The 16149-nt window shown below is 48.6% G+C and overlaps 3 protein-coding genes across 7 annotated transcripts in view; 2 read left to right on the top strand and 1 right to left on the bottom strand.

Annotated features, from left to right (window-relative positions):
* The window catches only part of LOC121589334 (ATP-binding cassette sub-family G member 8), a 31744-nt gene extending 30129 nt beyond the window's left edge, over nucleotides 1-1615 (bottom strand). For 2 of the 5 annotated variants that reach the window (XR_006004297.1, XM_041908155.1), the window contains exon 1: nucleotides 1440-1529. The gene's annotated coding sequence lies outside the window, so the exon portion shown is untranslated. The other 3 variants (XM_041908158.1, XM_041908156.1, XM_041908157.1) reach the window with 3 other exon arrangements.
* A 601-nt stretch (nucleotides 1616-2216) lies between these two features.
* On the top strand, nucleotides 2217-15947 carry LOC121588152 (ATP-binding cassette sub-family G member 5). Its single transcript, XM_041905793.1, has 8 exons — nucleotides 2217-2484; nucleotides 2621-2920; nucleotides 3001-3299; nucleotides 3378-3521; nucleotides 14442-14609; nucleotides 14674-14885; nucleotides 14958-15288; nucleotides 15357-15947. Exons 1-8 carry the CDS (start codon nucleotides 2431-2433, stop codon nucleotides 15655-15657), a joined length of 1809 nt encoding a protein of 602 aa, XP_041761727.1. The 5' UTR covers nucleotides 2217-2430; the 3' UTR covers nucleotides 15658-15947.
* LOC121588150 lies at nucleotides 6894-14333 on the top strand. The gene is made up of 3 exons (XM_041905792.1): nucleotides 6894-7276; nucleotides 7375-9189; nucleotides 12174-14333. Exons 2-3 carry the CDS (start codon nucleotides 8869-8871, stop codon nucleotides 14238-14240), a joined length of 2388 nt encoding a protein of 795 aa, XP_041761726.1. The 5' UTR covers nucleotides 6894-7276; nucleotides 7375-8868; the 3' UTR covers nucleotides 14241-14333.
* Nucleotides 15948-16149: the final 202 nt, after the last annotated feature.

Below are 16149 nucleotides of genomic sequence, written 5' to 3'. Positions count from 1 at the left end.
ACCTGTCTTCTGTCGCTTTTTTTCTTTCTACGTCCAGTGTTAGACGAAAAAGACAAAAAAGAAACGACTTTTTTTCAGACAGAAAAGGAAGCCAAAGATAAAATAAAAAAGTAACCTGCTCTCTCGGGACCTGTTCGCTCCAGGGGATGATATTTGTTTGGAATGTCTGAAAGTCAGGGGGTCTGAAAAACTTGATGCACGATAAAAGAATTCTCGTGGTGTCTACAGCGCGATCGAGAATTAATCGCAGCTTCATCGCTTTTACCATCGTTGAAATCTTCCGTTTTGCTGAACGCTTGCGGAACGCTGTCTTTGTGTGGAGCACGAATGGAGAAAGAGCACCTGGATGACGATCGCGAACTGGTGTCATCCACTCATTCTCAACATTTCAAACACACTCACACACCCTCACGCACACTCTTCTTGGGGTAATCGCAAAAAAGAACCTTTCTTCAATATCATCTCCTCAGCGCTAGCCTGCATTGGAGTTTAGTTCGATTGGTGTATTAATTTGGTTGAAAATAATGATTTCCTCTTCATCCTGTACCAGAAACCCGAAAACCCGATGGTCAGAACGGGGCAAAAGAAAACTCTTCACGATCATGGCATGAAACATTTTGACCGAGCGACCGAGCGCGTCTAACCGATGCTCGCCGCCCTCTTTAAATGTATGGGTGTGTTGCGAACATAGAACGCCAGAGCGGTAAAGAATGAAGCGTTGCGAAAGCGCAGAGCCAATGCAGCCCGCAAACGGTTGTGCAATTGTGCAACGGCCACGCTTTTTTCCACCTACTCGCTACTACTGCCGGCCAGCTGTATCGAAACCAATTCATAGAATATTCTAACACCCCCTACAGCCAACACATTGGAGAAAAATGTACACACACAAAACAAAACAAAAAATATAAGCATCTAACGCCAAACAGAAAAGCCCCAGGGGAGGAAAATAAAAGCACGAAGCATACGGCAGAACGTTGAGGCGCCTTGCGCGTCGGCGGAAACACGCGGTACAAAACGAAAAGTGAAACAATGCGATGGGCACTGTGGTAACCTTCAAAAAGCGTGATCTCATTTCAGGCACGCGGATCACAGCAGTGTTTTGCATTTTAATCAAACACTTTCGGTGAATCTGTGCGTTTTTTTCGTTCTACCACAAAACACCCGCACACACACACACAGAAAATCACAGAACACTCACACACACACACACACACACACACACACACACACACACACCTAGCACATAGTCAGCATCAGTCATCAGATGGAAATCGGTACACCCGTTGGAATGCAAAGCTTCTTCACTTTTGATGAGTAATTCTTAAGCGGAGGACAATTTGCACACTGATAGAAGGGGAGGGAGTTTTCCGACCGTCCGCGGTTCACTCACAAAGCTGCACAGAGTGCACACAGAGCTTCTGCACGGTAGTGCAACTCACTGCATGGGGCACGCGCTGCTGAAACGGTTGATGCGCTGCTGCGGCTTGCTGGCAGCGAGGCGAAACTACAACTAACCCTGCTCGGGACGCCATGTTGGTTCGGGTGGCTCCAAGCGCGATCGATACGCCTCGGCTGTGACTCGCGCATACAACTACCAACATACACACAGCGCGGTTGCGTCTGGGGCTGGCGTTGTGTGGGTTGTGACGCACACGGTACGTTTGCAGCCGTGTCGTGGGCAAAAAGGTAAACATTGTGTCAGGGGCGTGAGGGATGAGAGAGTCGGTTAGTCAAAGCCACCTAGGGGGTGAGAGTGGAACAGGGTAGGTTCTCGTGCATTTGTTTTGATGATCAATTGTAAAGATTATCAACAGTAAAAACGTAAATATAATGAAAAATAAACATTTAACAATTAAGTCTGATAAATGAGAAAATAAATTAAACAATACTTTATATAAATAATTTAAATATAGACTATAACACTCAGTAATGATTTTAAATAATTTTTGATGATATCTTTAAAAAAGAGAAAATATTTCAAAAATGGAGATGAAAAAAATCCAATTGACAGCATAAGAAAAGTACCGAAGCATTTAAAATCTCTTTTAAGGCCCCATTTCAACGTCAGATTCCGTAGCATTACCAATACCAGCAAACCATCGGACGCATCCGGCTACGAGTGTTGAAGAATCCGGTCAACGATTCCTCAACACTCCCCCCTCCCTAACCGGAATGGCGTACGAAACGGGCCGACACATCGTGGATGATGGAACCGACCCGACAGTCTCGCTTCTAACGTTGTCGGTGGAGGTTGCGCGCTGTTTTGTCCCGATCGGTGGCCGTTCTGCTGTGCCACGGTAACCATCTGTCAAGGGTTGCGCCACGCACCACTCACCACGCGCACTCAGTGGGTGAGCGATCGAGCTCATTTCATTTGCTTCAGGTTCGTCGCTTGTGCTGTGTCGAACATCAACACTAGGTCAGATCGTCATGATCGGGAGCGACTACGTGCTTGAGGCACACAACATCTACCACACGACCGAGGTACGTACACCCAGCCACCACCTGAGTGTCCTACGCTGTGTACGCTGCGAACGTGCTCCCGCAGCGATCAGGCACTCTCAAGGTGCACCTTTCTGTGCCTGTGCGCTCGTTGATGTCGTTTGTTTTGGTTTGGCAGGTTGATACGGGCGGGTGCTTCAATGGCGGCGGCCAGTCAGCGCTGGTGCTGAAGGGAGTGCATCTGACCGTGCACAGCGGCGAGGTGATGGCCATCCTCGGCTCGAAGGGCAGTGGAAAGCGTGCCCTGCTCGATGTGATCGCCCGCCGCTCGGATGGATCGTCCCGCGGCCAGGTACTGCTGAATGGGGCACCGCTGACGAAGTCACTGTTCCAGCAGCGGTGCGGATATGTCACGCATGCCTGTGACTTTATTCCCGGGCTGACGGTTTCCCAAACGCTTCACTACACACCAACGATCGTAAGTGATAACTGAGTTAAAAACTCATATTTAGACTGCTTAATTAAACTCATTTCTCGTTCCCCATGTTTGTTTACCAGTTGGGAGGTTATCTGAAAAGCTCCAAAGTACGCCAGGTGTTGGCTGATCTTGCCCTGTCGCAGGTGTCCCACAAGAAGGTGGAAAATCTCAACATCAGTGAGAAGCGCCGGCTTGCGATCGGTATTCAGCTGGTGCGCGATCCGGTGATGCTGCTGCTGGACGAACCGACGCAAGGGCTTGATCCGCTGAGCGCTTACCTGCTGATTAGCATACTGTCTAACTCGGCCAAGAAAACGGGCTGTGGTATATTGCTTTCGCTCGAGAAGCCACGGTCGGATGTGTTTCCCTTTTTAGATAGGTAAGTTGGATGGCATCAAACGCTGCTTAACAGTGATTTTTTTTGACTAATTGGCTGTATTTTTTCTTTTTGTTTTAGGGCATTATTCTTGTGCCTGGGAGGTGCTGTTTACTCTGGCGGTACCCGCGCCATGCTGGAGTACTTCCACGGTATTGGTTTCCCGTGTCCCCAGCTGGAAAATCCTCTCATGTACTATCTATGCCTGTCCACGGTGGATCGAAGGTAAGTGCCATTGCTTTGTTTTATATCGAACAATTGTTGTTTTATGAATTTCTACATAATATTCATAGTTACATACTCTGTCAATGAAACTGTCATTTTGTGCATTTTTAGTTTTATCTTTAAAAAAAAAACACATCTGTCACTATAAGCAAGTATTTATACCATAAAATGAAACAACATATTATACCTTTCGATAATGTTCATTCAATATCGTAAATTAAATTTGTAATTGCAAAACGAACAACTCATTCAATGAAAAAAAGCTTTTAGGATTAAGGTAGTGGTGATCATTAAGTGTGGCCATGGTCGTTCATGATTGTTTCTTTTAGATTTTTTAAGTTTTGCTTAACACATTGAGTGATATGACTATCATATATTAAGGAATAGAGAATACTGACTTCAAATCTTGTTTTTTACTGAAATCGAAATTAACAATTCCTTTGTTTAATATATTGTAGCCAAAAATGTTATAGCTATATAGTGAATTTTTAAACCATCTAATAGATAGCAAATATAACTACAAAATAATCATTAAATATTATACTACGCTGTTTATATGATCGGTATTTCCATTTCCATCAAATTAAATATGTTGTTGAGATCCTAACCATACACAACATGAAACTGTAATATTCCCGAGCTGATGAATTAACCCACAATATAAACGAGGAAACCACTAGAAATTATCTCATAAAGGTATTAAAATTACTATTTTAAATATTTTTTTAGTATGCTTATATTCCATTATACCTCCTTGGGGGACGTGACTTTCCTCCATATATGATAGCGATAAATTATGAATACAAAATGTGCTTGGCCCCCAGGAACGCTTGCACTCTTGCAACTCTTGCTCTTGCTCTTAGACTCAATGTGTTAAAATTAATATATATTGCTATGGCAAATGGGAATAATTTATGAAAAGTCATTGTTTTGTTTTTGTTATATTGTGTAATTAGAATTCAAGCATCATGCATTCGTTCGAGGCTATCTGAACAATTTTGTGTTGTAGACATTTATAGAGGAATAATTTTTGTTTTCATCCTATTATTCTAACATGATCTCTACCCGTTTCCAGTCGGAAAAATGAAGTGATATTTTCCACTACAAATGTATCAAATTTCATTCAAATAGCTCGATTTCAACAATGTCTTATGCTCAATTATTTCAAATTAAATTATACTTAGGTAATTAAGTAAATTTGGTATAGTTAGTAAATGTACAAACGCAGTACAACTTTTTTTTATAAATCATCTTGTTGCCTATGTAATGAATCCTCCAGCTCAAACTATTACCATTGTTAGATTTAGATGGTTCGGTGCCACTTTCCTCATCATGTTTGTTTGCTTTTATAGTTATTGTGTTTTCTTTTCCATTTTTTTGTTATACTTTTCTGTCTATTCAAAACAAACAACACAAGTGCCGTTTTAAATGTTTTCGAACAAATAAAAAAATACAACTTTTAAAATCATACCCCACGCTGTAAAATATTTTTGCAATTATGCTCTATTACTTTTGCTAATGGTAGCAACATAATGACCAATACCATAAACACTATCGCACGAAACGTGCAAATATTAAAATAATCCAACGTCATTCCGTTACTACCTTCCGTTACAATCACGACCATAAAACGTCCGCCCATAATTCACCACATCCGTGCCTTGCCAGCGTGCTGGCTTGTGCAAATGGCACGATTTTGTGGTGCGCCGTGCACGGAGCGCAAAACAAATGCCACTGCACAGTACCCATCTACCCGAGCGACACAGTATTAAATCTGCAGCATGTCACGTTGAGGGAATCGGTAGGGTTTAGGGCTGACCTCCACCTTGTACTGTGGAGCCAAACCAAGCTCAATGAGTGTGTTTATTTGTCCAACAAACGCGGATTCTAACTTGAAATGTGGCTGCGTACTTTGCGCCCCGTTTCGATAGTGTGATTCACGCTACGCACACACATCACGCCGGCTCACTTGCTCACTCTCACGCGGCTCTCATCTCACTTGAAGCTCGCAGCTCACCTGCCACGGAAACCCACGGGTGAGATGTTGCGTCTTGCAAACGGAACAGAAAAAAAGCTTCCCCCGTTTTGCGCCATGGAGCACGCCACCACTATAGGGGTAGTTTTCGTGAGGGTGAAAGAGCGTTCGTACGTTGGTGGTGGTGGTTTCGTGGTACGCGCACGAACCGTACGCTGCTCCGCGTAACAAACAAAGAAAAAAAGACACTGAGCTGTAACCCCCTCCCTTTTGGGGGTGGTTGGTGCGTGCGTCTTGTTTGCGACGGTTGGCGAGTTGAACGTTCTAGGTTCGCTTTGCGTACGGTTTCACCAGCCTCTTACCACGGTACCGCGCACATAGGTACACAAACACACACACTCACACACACGTAGCCATACACTTGTCACGCGGGAACGGGGGTGTGGGAAAGGGGCCTGCTTCGTTTGTCCTGCGGAAGGTGCGAAGATGCAACACAAAAGGAAGGAGAAAGGAAAAAGCGCAAAGAAAAAGCACACACACACACACATTTAAAAAGGGGGCAAGCAAACGGTCGGTCCGTGTACTGCCGTGGGCCTCTTTAGGAAGGAAAAGGGAAGTGAACCAAAGCAGGCAGCAGCACAAGAAGGGGAAGAATCAGAAGAAGAAGAATAATAAGAAGAAGAGAAAGAAGATCCAGTCACGCAAAATGGTAAAATGCGCCATAGTTTTAGGTTGATCACGAAAGGTGCTCTGCAGGGTTGTTGTTTTTTGTTGTTGTTGTTGTTATGTTTTCGAGGTAAGAACCGTCGTTTTGACCTGTGCAAGAATGGATGGGAAAGAAGATTGTATGAAGATCAACGAGCACGCACACACGCACGCACACGTGTATTTGATGTGTTCTTGACTTGAAAAAAGCTAAAAGCTGAAAGCGTTTTCCTGTTCAGTTTCGTTAGTTCCTTCTTTGTTTTTATTTGTTCATGTTTTTAGTAACAAAATATAACTAAACCATTTTTAGTATTTTGTATTTTCCTGAAAAAATTACAAAATTTCATTTTTTTAAAACTGTTATCTATATTTTTTTTTACTTATAAACACTGTGAAGGTTTTATTACAACATTTATCTCTTACTACTTACTGTTAGTACTGAAACATATTGTGTACTGTTTATTATAGAACATTCATAGTTAAAAATTTATGTAAACAATATAGAAACAAATTGGAAAAATCCCAAACAAAAAAAGGAAAACTAACATCAGGAAGCAAACGTATGAAATCGTGTCCGCTCTGTTGGCCGTTTCACGAGCTCAAAACCCTGGGCACCGCTATGCTTTTTATGCTCTCGTCAACCCCCCCCTCCCCCCCCAACCCTTAGCTGTGATGCTGGAAGGTACAAAGAATGAAACTAAAAAAATAAATAACAAAACTTCACATTAACGACTGTGTGGAGGTGCAAGGCACAAGGGGGCACAGGTAGCCAGCAACCCCGTGTGTGTGTGTGTGTGTTTGTGTGTGAGGGCACATGTGAGAAAAGGGTCGCTGGGAAAGGAAGACAGGCAAAACCACACCACACAGTGACATCCGGACGCAGCACAGTGTCCCACAGCAACAAACCAGGAACCGGGCAGGGAACCATGGTTTGGTAGGTGCGGAAGGTGTGACGTTGTTGGCGGCTGCACACCAGCAGAACCGGGTGTGTAATGGAAAAACGTGACCAACGACGCGCGGCACACACGGAAAGGAGAATTTGAACACGCAACACGACGCTCGCTGGAAGGGCAGGGTAAGCCACAGGGGGGTGAAGGGTTGTCGGAGAGAGGGGATGGCCAGGAGAAACGTGAGTGAATATAGAATGTTGAACCGTGGATGTTGATTTCGCAGAACGAAACGGGCACCGGACAGTGTGTCTCTGTGTGTGTACGTGCCGTGAGCAAAGGGTATAACTTCTAGCAGCAGCAGCAGCAGCAGCAGCAAAGGTTGCGTAGAATCGAGAATCCCGCCGTGAGCCTATACCGTGCGCGAGAGAGTGAATGAGCGAGCGAGCGAGCGAGCGGGCGAGAGAGCGAAAGAGACCGCGCCGGTGGGAGAGAGTGAGACCGGGCGCACTGTCAAGAACCCGAGCCACAACCTCGAGGCTCACGCTTGATGCGCTGACTTCGCATTCTTTCAATCGTTCACCGGAATCCTGCGAGAGAGGAACGCACACTGGCACGGAATAGCAGCAGCAGCAGCAGCCACACATTCGCCGTGTTCGGGAACCTGTGCGTCACAAACAGTTGGCGGTGTGTGAATGTGAGACGGAGATAGAGAGCGAGCGCACGGCTACGGCATCGAACCGAGAAAGCGCTTGTGTGTGAGCGAGCGAGTGCGGAAATTGAATCGCATTGTGTGTGTGTGTGTGTGTGTTTTTTTTTAACTTCCGCGGTGCGATTTGAGGTGGAATTAACCGGTAACCGGACACCGGGCATTCGTTTTGTGCGTGTTTTTTTTTCCAAAAATCTAACTACACCTAACCGTTCCGCTTTCAGTGCGGGGTGGACAACCACCCTCCAGTGACGGTGTGAGCTGTATGTGTGAGTGTGTGCGTTTGCAGAACGTTCTACAAGCACGCACGCACCCTGTGACAGCACAGGCAAACGTCAAAACGACCGGGGGCTTCACCGAAACAAAAGCGGGCAGCGCACAGCGGAGCCAAACACAAATACAAACGTTTCGAAAACAACCACCGGCTCTCGTTCGTTCGTGACAGAAGCGCGTGTGTGTGAGTGTGTGCGTTTCGTGACAACATTAAAACGTTTCTCCCCTCGGCTGGTGTGTGTTGCGCTACGAGAGAGAGAGAGAGAGAGAGCACACAGAACTATCATTGTGTGTGCTTTTGTAACGGCAGTAGACGGCAGACACCACAACGCAAGGGTGGGTGAAGAAGGGGGTGCACACGGGTGCGCACGAAATCATGGCGTCATCTCACGCACACCACACGGCACGACGCAGCCTACTGCTACTCCGTGCCACCACGGTCGCCGTCGCTCGGTAGAGTCGTGCACGTACGCCCCAAGCTCAAGCTCTCTCCCCTTCGAACGGGGCGCGATCTATTTTGACAACAACCGTCGTGCAGCACGGACACGGAACAACCGTGCCACCATCCCCGCCGTTGCTTTTTGCCAAGGTTAAAAGCTCTTGTCTGCTCAACGTGAAACAGTAACGGAACAAAGAGAAGAAGCAAAAACAGGATTCAAGGGGGCACCCTACCCGTCTTGTGTGTGAGTTTGCACCGTGAACGTGATCAGAACATTGTCGCAAAACTCGTCACCATCTAAAAAAGGGGAAGGAAAAAAATAACCCCCCCCCCACTGCACGGAGAGGAGCAAAAACGACATGAACGACGCCGCCGTTGTCGGTACGCTTAGTGCCGGCAGCATCCTTGCCGCGGCCGCCGCCGCCGCTGCCTCCGCCGGCGACTCACCGGAAGAATCACCGCTCAGCCCGGCGACGGGCGGTAGCGGAAGCGAGAGCAGCAGCTCCCCGAGCGCCCCGTCCTCGATCTCCTCCTCGACCAGCGGCTCGTCGGCGTCCACCTGTGAGGCGGCGTCACCACCGGCCGTCGTCACCGGCCAGCCACCATCGGTAGCGCAGGTGCTCTACATGCCAGTGGGGCTGGCCAACATTAAGGAGGAGCTGCCGGAACCGGAAATACAGGTAGGAAGGGGCGGTGTGCCCACGCGGCACAGCACGCACAGTTCGTGACAGACAAAATGGCGACCATTTGGTGGGCAGCTTTCACGCACATTACGCTGTCCGAATGGGCAAAATCGTAACAGACAGGCAGGCAGGCAGGTGTGATGGCAGTGTACAGCAGGGACCCGGCCAATGCTCCACTTTTGTTTGCAAAATCTGACTCGACAAATTTTTGGTTTTGCCCACACTTTACACCCTCCTCGCATCCCCCCCCCCCGGGGGAGGTTGTGTGACTCCTTCATTAGTGCTAGCAAAACGGTCGCCGAGAGAGAAAGAGAGAGAGAGAGTGAGCGTTTTATTATTGCGCTGCTGCGTTTTTGTCACAGCGTTTGTCACGTCAAAGATGGTGTGCTTTTTTTGTGCGTTCTGTTGTATTGCCTCTACTCACGCGCATTACAGACACACTCAAACACTGTCATACACACACACGTGCACATCGTCCGGTAGAGTGGTTCTCTGTGTTCCCTGTGCCGCCGCGCATCACTGCACGCAAATCCCACCTTTCGGTGTTGCACACCCCACCGGACAGCGGTGGCAGAAACCCACTTGGCTCAAATGAAAGCATTGGAAATTATGTTAAATATTTAGCTCCAGGTTTTTAAAAAAACGGCGTGCAAGCTTTGGTAAAGTTTTAATTTTAGTTTGATTTTTGTTTTTAAATTTTTCACAACACATTTTGCACGCCAAACAAACGACCTAATGAGATACGCATTTTTCGCCACAACTCGGTAGGCTACCGCTCCGTTTTGAGGCTGCCAAAACACACGTGCGCTAGAACGAGACGGAAAGAGCAATGGAATCGTGTGCGAGAGAGAAAGAGAGTGAACGAGTGAATGAGACGGAGCGTAATAGAATCGTGCTCACGCGTTTTTGTTGTTGTTGTCCGAAGTATCTAGAGAGATAAGATTTGCGTGTTCCTGCGTTGTACAGTGTGTACCAAAATGTATAACTAATGTCTTTAAAACACCATTTTTTCCTGATGATTCTCATACGGCAACTCCTATGTCTTGATGTTTTGGATGGAATGTTTACATTAAAATTCGGACATACGTTGAATTTATAGGTTAACTAAAAGTCAACAAAGTTTTTCTACATACAGTAAATTCACTCTAAGATGTCTTCAATACATTAAATGTTGAGCTCTTCAATGTGAATGTCTGCTTAGGGCGAATTTATCCAATTTTGCTATATTATATAACAATGAGTGAAATACACGGCGAAATTAACTATTTGACAGATATTTTCGTCTGGTAAAGCTAATCTAATCTAATAAACAATCAACTGTTATGCTATGTAAGCAAGTAACGTATACAAAAGCGCAGTTAAACACATTCATGAACTTTAAAAGCAAGCTTTGCGGTAGTTTTTGAGCTATAGTCCATCAACTCTTTTATTTTGTGAATGTTCCGGTTCAAAAGCAACTTCTTTCGAATGATTATCGAAAGCGGCATTTGTTTATCCTTCTACATATATGAGTGGACCGGATTTGTTCCCGATACAAAATATGGACTAGATTTTGTCTGTGGCTTTTTGGACATGTTGATCATGTTGCTTAATGTTAACGTTAGCGTAAAATTAGCGTTATCATGTTTTTCATTCTCGACAGTTAACATCTCCCAGGTTTCATTGTGTGACCAACTAATTTAAAACAAGACTGATTTCTTCTGCAATTATCGTGCACAGCACTGTAAGCCCGTTTCACGCTTCTCTCATTCCGCCAAGAGAGTACAACTGCTGCGCTCTTTCTCTCTCTCTCTCTCTCTCTCTTGGAGCGTGTAGGTGCAAGGCAAGGGGGTTGATTGTGTGTACTACTCCCTCGAACCATCCCCCTCAATTAACGCAAAACGCCGGGTTTGTTGTTGTGCGCGGCGCGGTTTGTTTTGTTGGTCTTCCTCTTCTTCTCCTTCTTCTTCTTCTACTTCTTCTACTTCTTCTTCAGCGCTTCAGCGTGCTGGCTGGCCTGCTCTTGTGCGCATTCCACATCCCTTAGCGTTGGTGATTCTTGCTGCGGTTCGCAGACCTTCCAGCAGACCACACAAAACTCTCCGATCACTGTACGACATCTTCCTCCCGCGTGTGAGGGATGGTCGTGAAGGTATGGTGCCTTCTTGGAGTTCTTCCCCGTGTCTTCCCTGTGCACGCGAACCATTCCCTTGAACTGCACTCAACCACATTAGCTCATTGTTTCGCTCGAGTATCGAGGGAAGGGGTGGTTTTTCTTTCACTTCCAGAACATTTTTTTCCCCATTCTGCCAGCTCCCTTTTTCTACTCCATCACGAGCCCGTTGGATAGAGGTTCGATCGTGCCAACTCTGCGCCTTCTCCCCCATCGCATGATGTTGACTTCTTGCGCGTTCTCCATTCCGTGTTGTTCGTTCTTTGCGTTCGTGTTGGCTTGTTTTCTTTCTTCCTTTTTTTGCATCTCCCCGTTCCGATTGCCTTCAAGCGGGCATGAAGAAGCAGCGCGCGTTCCCAAAGGCATCTTGGATCACAGAGCGCACCGAAAAAAGCTCCCTTCAGTCAGTGGCTCACGTTGTTCTGTTTTCCTTTTCACTTGCTCCTGCTCGCTCACACACTCTGCTGCCCACCTGCTCGTTCTCTTTCTCTCTCCCTCTCTCACGATTCTGTTTTTCATCTCGTGCGTATTTTCTCTTCACTTCAAAATGGCTCCCACTGAAGAGGTGGTTTTATGACCCGAGGGCAGCCGTTTAAAAAAAGACCTCACAGACACGAGGCCACTTGTTGATTTTTGACGCCCGTTTAACGTAGGACTAATTTTTTCCCTTCTTTTTCCACGATCCACTTTTTCTGTCGATTGTGGAAGAAATTCTCACTCCGGTTGCCATTTCTGTCTCAGTCACGTTCTGTCACGGGTACCATCATGCCCACGAGGTTCGCCGGATTACGCTTAGAACAACCAAACTAACGATCTCCCCTTCCCGTAGGCTGACTCCGAACTGTCCCTGGAGGAAGGTCACGCGCTGGTGCAGGTCCTGGAAGACACGCCGAACGATGAAGCGCCACCACCGGAGCCCGAGGTCGAAATACGGGCCGGCAAGGCGGACAAGTCCTTCCGCAAGCTCACATCCGACGGCTACCCGGCCAAGGGTGCCGTCGTCCGGCTGCAGATGGGCAAGGTGACGTACCAGCTGACGGACCAGATGCTCAAATCCGGTGCGCTCGCCGCCATGCACAATCCGCTGCTGCTGACGAAGGATCAGCTCGAGCGGATGATCAGCGACAAAGACCCGGAGCTGGAGTACCGGAAGCACCACAACAACAACAGCACCTGGCAGCGCTACATGCCGATGTACTACAAGGGCATCAAGCAGAACTACGTGCGCTGCCTCGAGTGCGGCTGGCTCGTGCTGCACAAAGCGAGCACCGGCACGGGCAGCCTACTGCGGCACCGTTGCAAGATCAAGCTGCCCTCCGGCGTGGAGGTGAAGCTGGAGCCGAAAGTGTCGAGCAGCTGGAACAGCTCGCAGGGCGGCAAAGCGCCCGCGGCGCCCAAATCGGCCACAGCCATTGGCGCCGCAAAGGTGGTGCAGCCCGCGGTGCCACCGTCCAGCACGGCCGTCACGACGACCCCGCCGCAGATGGTGAAGTACGGTGGCGTGCTGCCCCAGAACGTGAAGGACGAGCTGGTGCGGCAGCAGGCCTGCGTCCTGTACAAAGACATCGTCAGTGCGGATCTGTTCGATCAGCCGAGCTTCCGCACGCTCGCCCAGATGCTGGTCAACATCGGTGCGTTCTACGGGCAGCAGCCGGACGGGCTGCTCGCGTCCCGGGACGCCCTGCTCGAAACCGTACTGCCCGCCATGTACCACGAGGCGAAGGGCCAGCTCAACAAGGTGCTGTCCGACTGCGATCTCACGTTCAGCTTCAGCCTGTTCCGGCACGAGCACGAGCGGCGCACGTACGTCGCGATCAACGCGTACACGGTCGCGTCCGACTACTACTTCCGGCCGCTGCACGTGAAAACGCTGGACGTGACCGGGCAGGAGGCGGCCTACGTCGAGCATCTGCAGCGCATCATCGAGGACAGCCTCGCCCGGTCGTTCTCCGATCCGCTCAAGCTGGTGTACGGGGGCCCGCCGGACGCGGACGACTGCCCGGAGCCGGAGAGGACGCTGCGCAACCAGCGCGAACAGTACGAGCTGATACCGTGCGCGGTAACGATGCTGTGGGGCATTATGAGGCGCGTGCTGGACATGTTCCAGTACGACAGTGGCCGCTACCTGGAGCGGTTCGTGCTCGGTGGCGAGGACGAGGACGAGACGGTACCGGCGGAGCTGGCGGTACTGCAGCGCTTTCTCGAGCCGTTCCGCGAGCCGATCCGGGGGCTCGCCTCCGACACGGGCGTCACCATCAGCGAGGTGGTGCTGTGGCGCAAAAAGCTCGAGCTTAGCTTCCGCCCCGAGCCGGACGACGAGGAGGACGTGCGGCTGCTGAAGGAAACGCTGCTCGACCAGCTGAGGGCACACTTCCCGCTGCACGACTACCACCGGATAGCGGTGTTCCTCGATCCCAAGTTCAAAGGGTTGCGCTTCCTGTCGGACGAGGAGCGGAACGACACGCTTGCCAAGGTGAAGCAACACCTGCACGCCGATCTCGACGGGGTGGAGCGGGTCAAGCGGGGCCAGTACGGGACGCACGGGGTGCGCAAGCGGCGCAGCTCGCTGGCGCCGTCGGAGCTGCCGTTCTACGAGTTTATGGACGCCTCGCTGAAGCTCGAGTGCGAGGACGTGGTGGACGACGAGATTCAGCAGTACGTGGACGTGAAGCTGGAGAGCGCGGTCGACATCATGTCGTACTGGCGGAACGAGACGGCCTTCCCGCTGCTGAAGCGCCTGTGCCGGCGCATACTAAACATTCCTGCGGCCTGTGATGAGATGCGGCAGCTGTTCGGTCAGACCGGCCAGCGGGACCTGCAGAAGCGGCGGCTCGCGCTTAGCAATAGCGAGCTCGATATGGTGATGTATCTGCATCAGAACGTGAGCAGTCCGTAGTAAGATTGTGCTTTTTTGTGAGAGCAGGGGGGGGAGAGAAGGGGAGTCATTGCAGGATATAAGAATAAAGTTTATATTTATTAATTTTTAAAACTGGTTCTTCTTGAGATAAAAACGGAACCCTGCAGCGTCCGAAACAGTGGAAGCAAGACTTTGAGCGTTTGATAACATCCAGTTGAATTTGTTTGACTTACACTTTAGATCGCGCGATCGCTTCCTGGAGTCAAGCCAGCAGATTGAAGCGCTGGTGGAACGATTCGCCCGTGAAACACCCATCCCGGAAGCACCGATCAACCCGATCGGTAGTGGCAAAATACCGCTGGCGTACGGAAAACCGGGCGAGCTGAAAGTATGGGGCATCCTTTATCTGTGAGTAACACTGTTGAGTAAATCGGACCAATATGAAACTAACCTTACTTACCTCTTTCGATAGACGACTTCTGGCGGCCACGTTTTCCTGCGGATATGCTGGTATGAAGGCGCTGTTCCTGCGTCTTCTCGCGCTGCCCGCAACGATGGGGCTGTTGTGGCTGTTCTACGGCAAAACTGGCGACGATGCGCACGGATTCTTCAGCAAGGGTGGTCTCATCCTAAGCGTACTGGCACTCAGCTACGGTGTCGGCATATGGGCAACAATCTCACTGTGTACGGCTGAGTTGTAAACGAGAAGATTTTGCATTTTTGCTAAAGCATTAACCCTCATTTCTTTCCCTTTAGTTCCACCGTGGAGAAAACGCTTCTGCCAGGAGTATGCGGAGGGCCTTTACACTGGCGCAACGATGCTGATCGCGTACAACACCGTTTCGATACCGTTTTCCTTCATCTCGTCGGCCGTCGCTGCCTGTGTGCTGTACCCGCTCGTCCTGGATCCGTCCAATCCCGACGGTATGACGTTCACGTATCTGCTCGTGGCGCTCTGGACCAGCTTCATGCTGGCCGAGCAGCTGTGCGTGATGTTTTTGCTGGTGATGAAGTCACAGCTGAACGCGGCGATCGCTACCTCGTACATACTGATCGTGTGTCTCACGCTCGCCAGTGGTACTATCAGGTAAGGTGGAACATTCAATACGACTTTCTACGTCTGTTTTGCTAATGTTTTATTTCCCCTTTTCACAGATCCACCAAAGGATTGCCCGGATGGTTGCAGGAAAACGCTAAAGGCGTGCACACCAAGTACGCCAGTTCGCTGCTGCACACGGCCACGTTTTTGGGCCGCAAGATGAACTGCACACCCGCCAACGGGATCGTATGTCCGCAGCCGGCTGATTTTCTGATGGAGCGGCTGGGCCGCCCGAATCCCCAGGAAACGACCGATATTGCCGCCAGCATTGCTTTTGCCCTGGGGTTGTGTGCGTTCAACATGATACTGTACCTACTACCGATGCCTCGCTTTGTGCGACGGAAGTTCCGCGAGTAGAGAGCGAAAGGGAGAGAGTGAGAGAGATATACCTTTACAGATTATCGTGCAGTCTAAGGATAATCTATAATTGTATTTTATTTAAATTAAGTTTAATTAGGGTAATTTGCCAATTGTGGCACATTTTAGGACCAACGTAATTAATATGTTTGAGATGGATAAAATCACAATATGCATGTTATGCGAGCCTAGTATACATGATTATTGCTAAAAACTGTTCGTGTATTTTATTGTAGGCAGAAAAATTATGAATAATATCAAGAAATACAGATATTTAAACCTATAAAAAATTCAATTGTTGCATACTTACAAAAACTCGAAATTCTGTTATTGCACACTTTAAACCCAATTATTGCACACTTTCAAACACTTTCAATACATTCAAACCGACGAAAACGACCCCTAAACTGGAAGTTTATCTGTCGAATGGTGTTAAGAGTAATACTCACTATTTGAAGTCCTTTTTGCAATATCTCTCATAGTTTCTGGGAT

Source organism: Anopheles merus, chromosome 2R (assembly GCF_017562075.2).
Source record: "Anopheles merus strain MAF chromosome 2R, AmerM5.1, whole genome shotgun sequence".
NCBI classification, from domain to species: domain Eukaryota; kingdom Metazoa; phylum Arthropoda; class Insecta; order Diptera; family Culicidae; genus Anopheles; species Anopheles merus.
This window is presented reverse-complemented; position numbering and strand designations above follow the sequence as displayed.

Bases quoted from the DNA above. Each gene is read 5' to 3' on its own strand.
- LOC121588152 (XM_041905793.1), top strand. From the start codon at position 2,431: ATGATCGGGAGCGACTACGTGCTTGAGGCACACAACATCTACCACACG. The intron at 2,485-2,620 runs GTACGTACACCC...TTGGTTTGGCAG, and splicing joins ACATCTACCACACGACCGAG to GTTGATACGGGCGGGTGCTT. The intron at 3,300-3,377 runs GTAAGTTGGATG...TTTTTGTTTTAG, and splicing joins GTGTTTCCCTTTTTAGATAG to GGCATTATTCTTGTGCCTGG.
- LOC121588150 (XM_041905792.1), top strand. From the start codon at position 8,869: ATGAACGACGCCGCCGTTGTCGGTACGCTTAGTGCCGGCAGCATCCTT. The intron at 9,190-12,173 runs GTAGGAAGGGGC...CCCTTCCCGTAG, and splicing joins TGCCGGAACCGGAAATACAG to GCTGACTCCGAACTGTCCCT.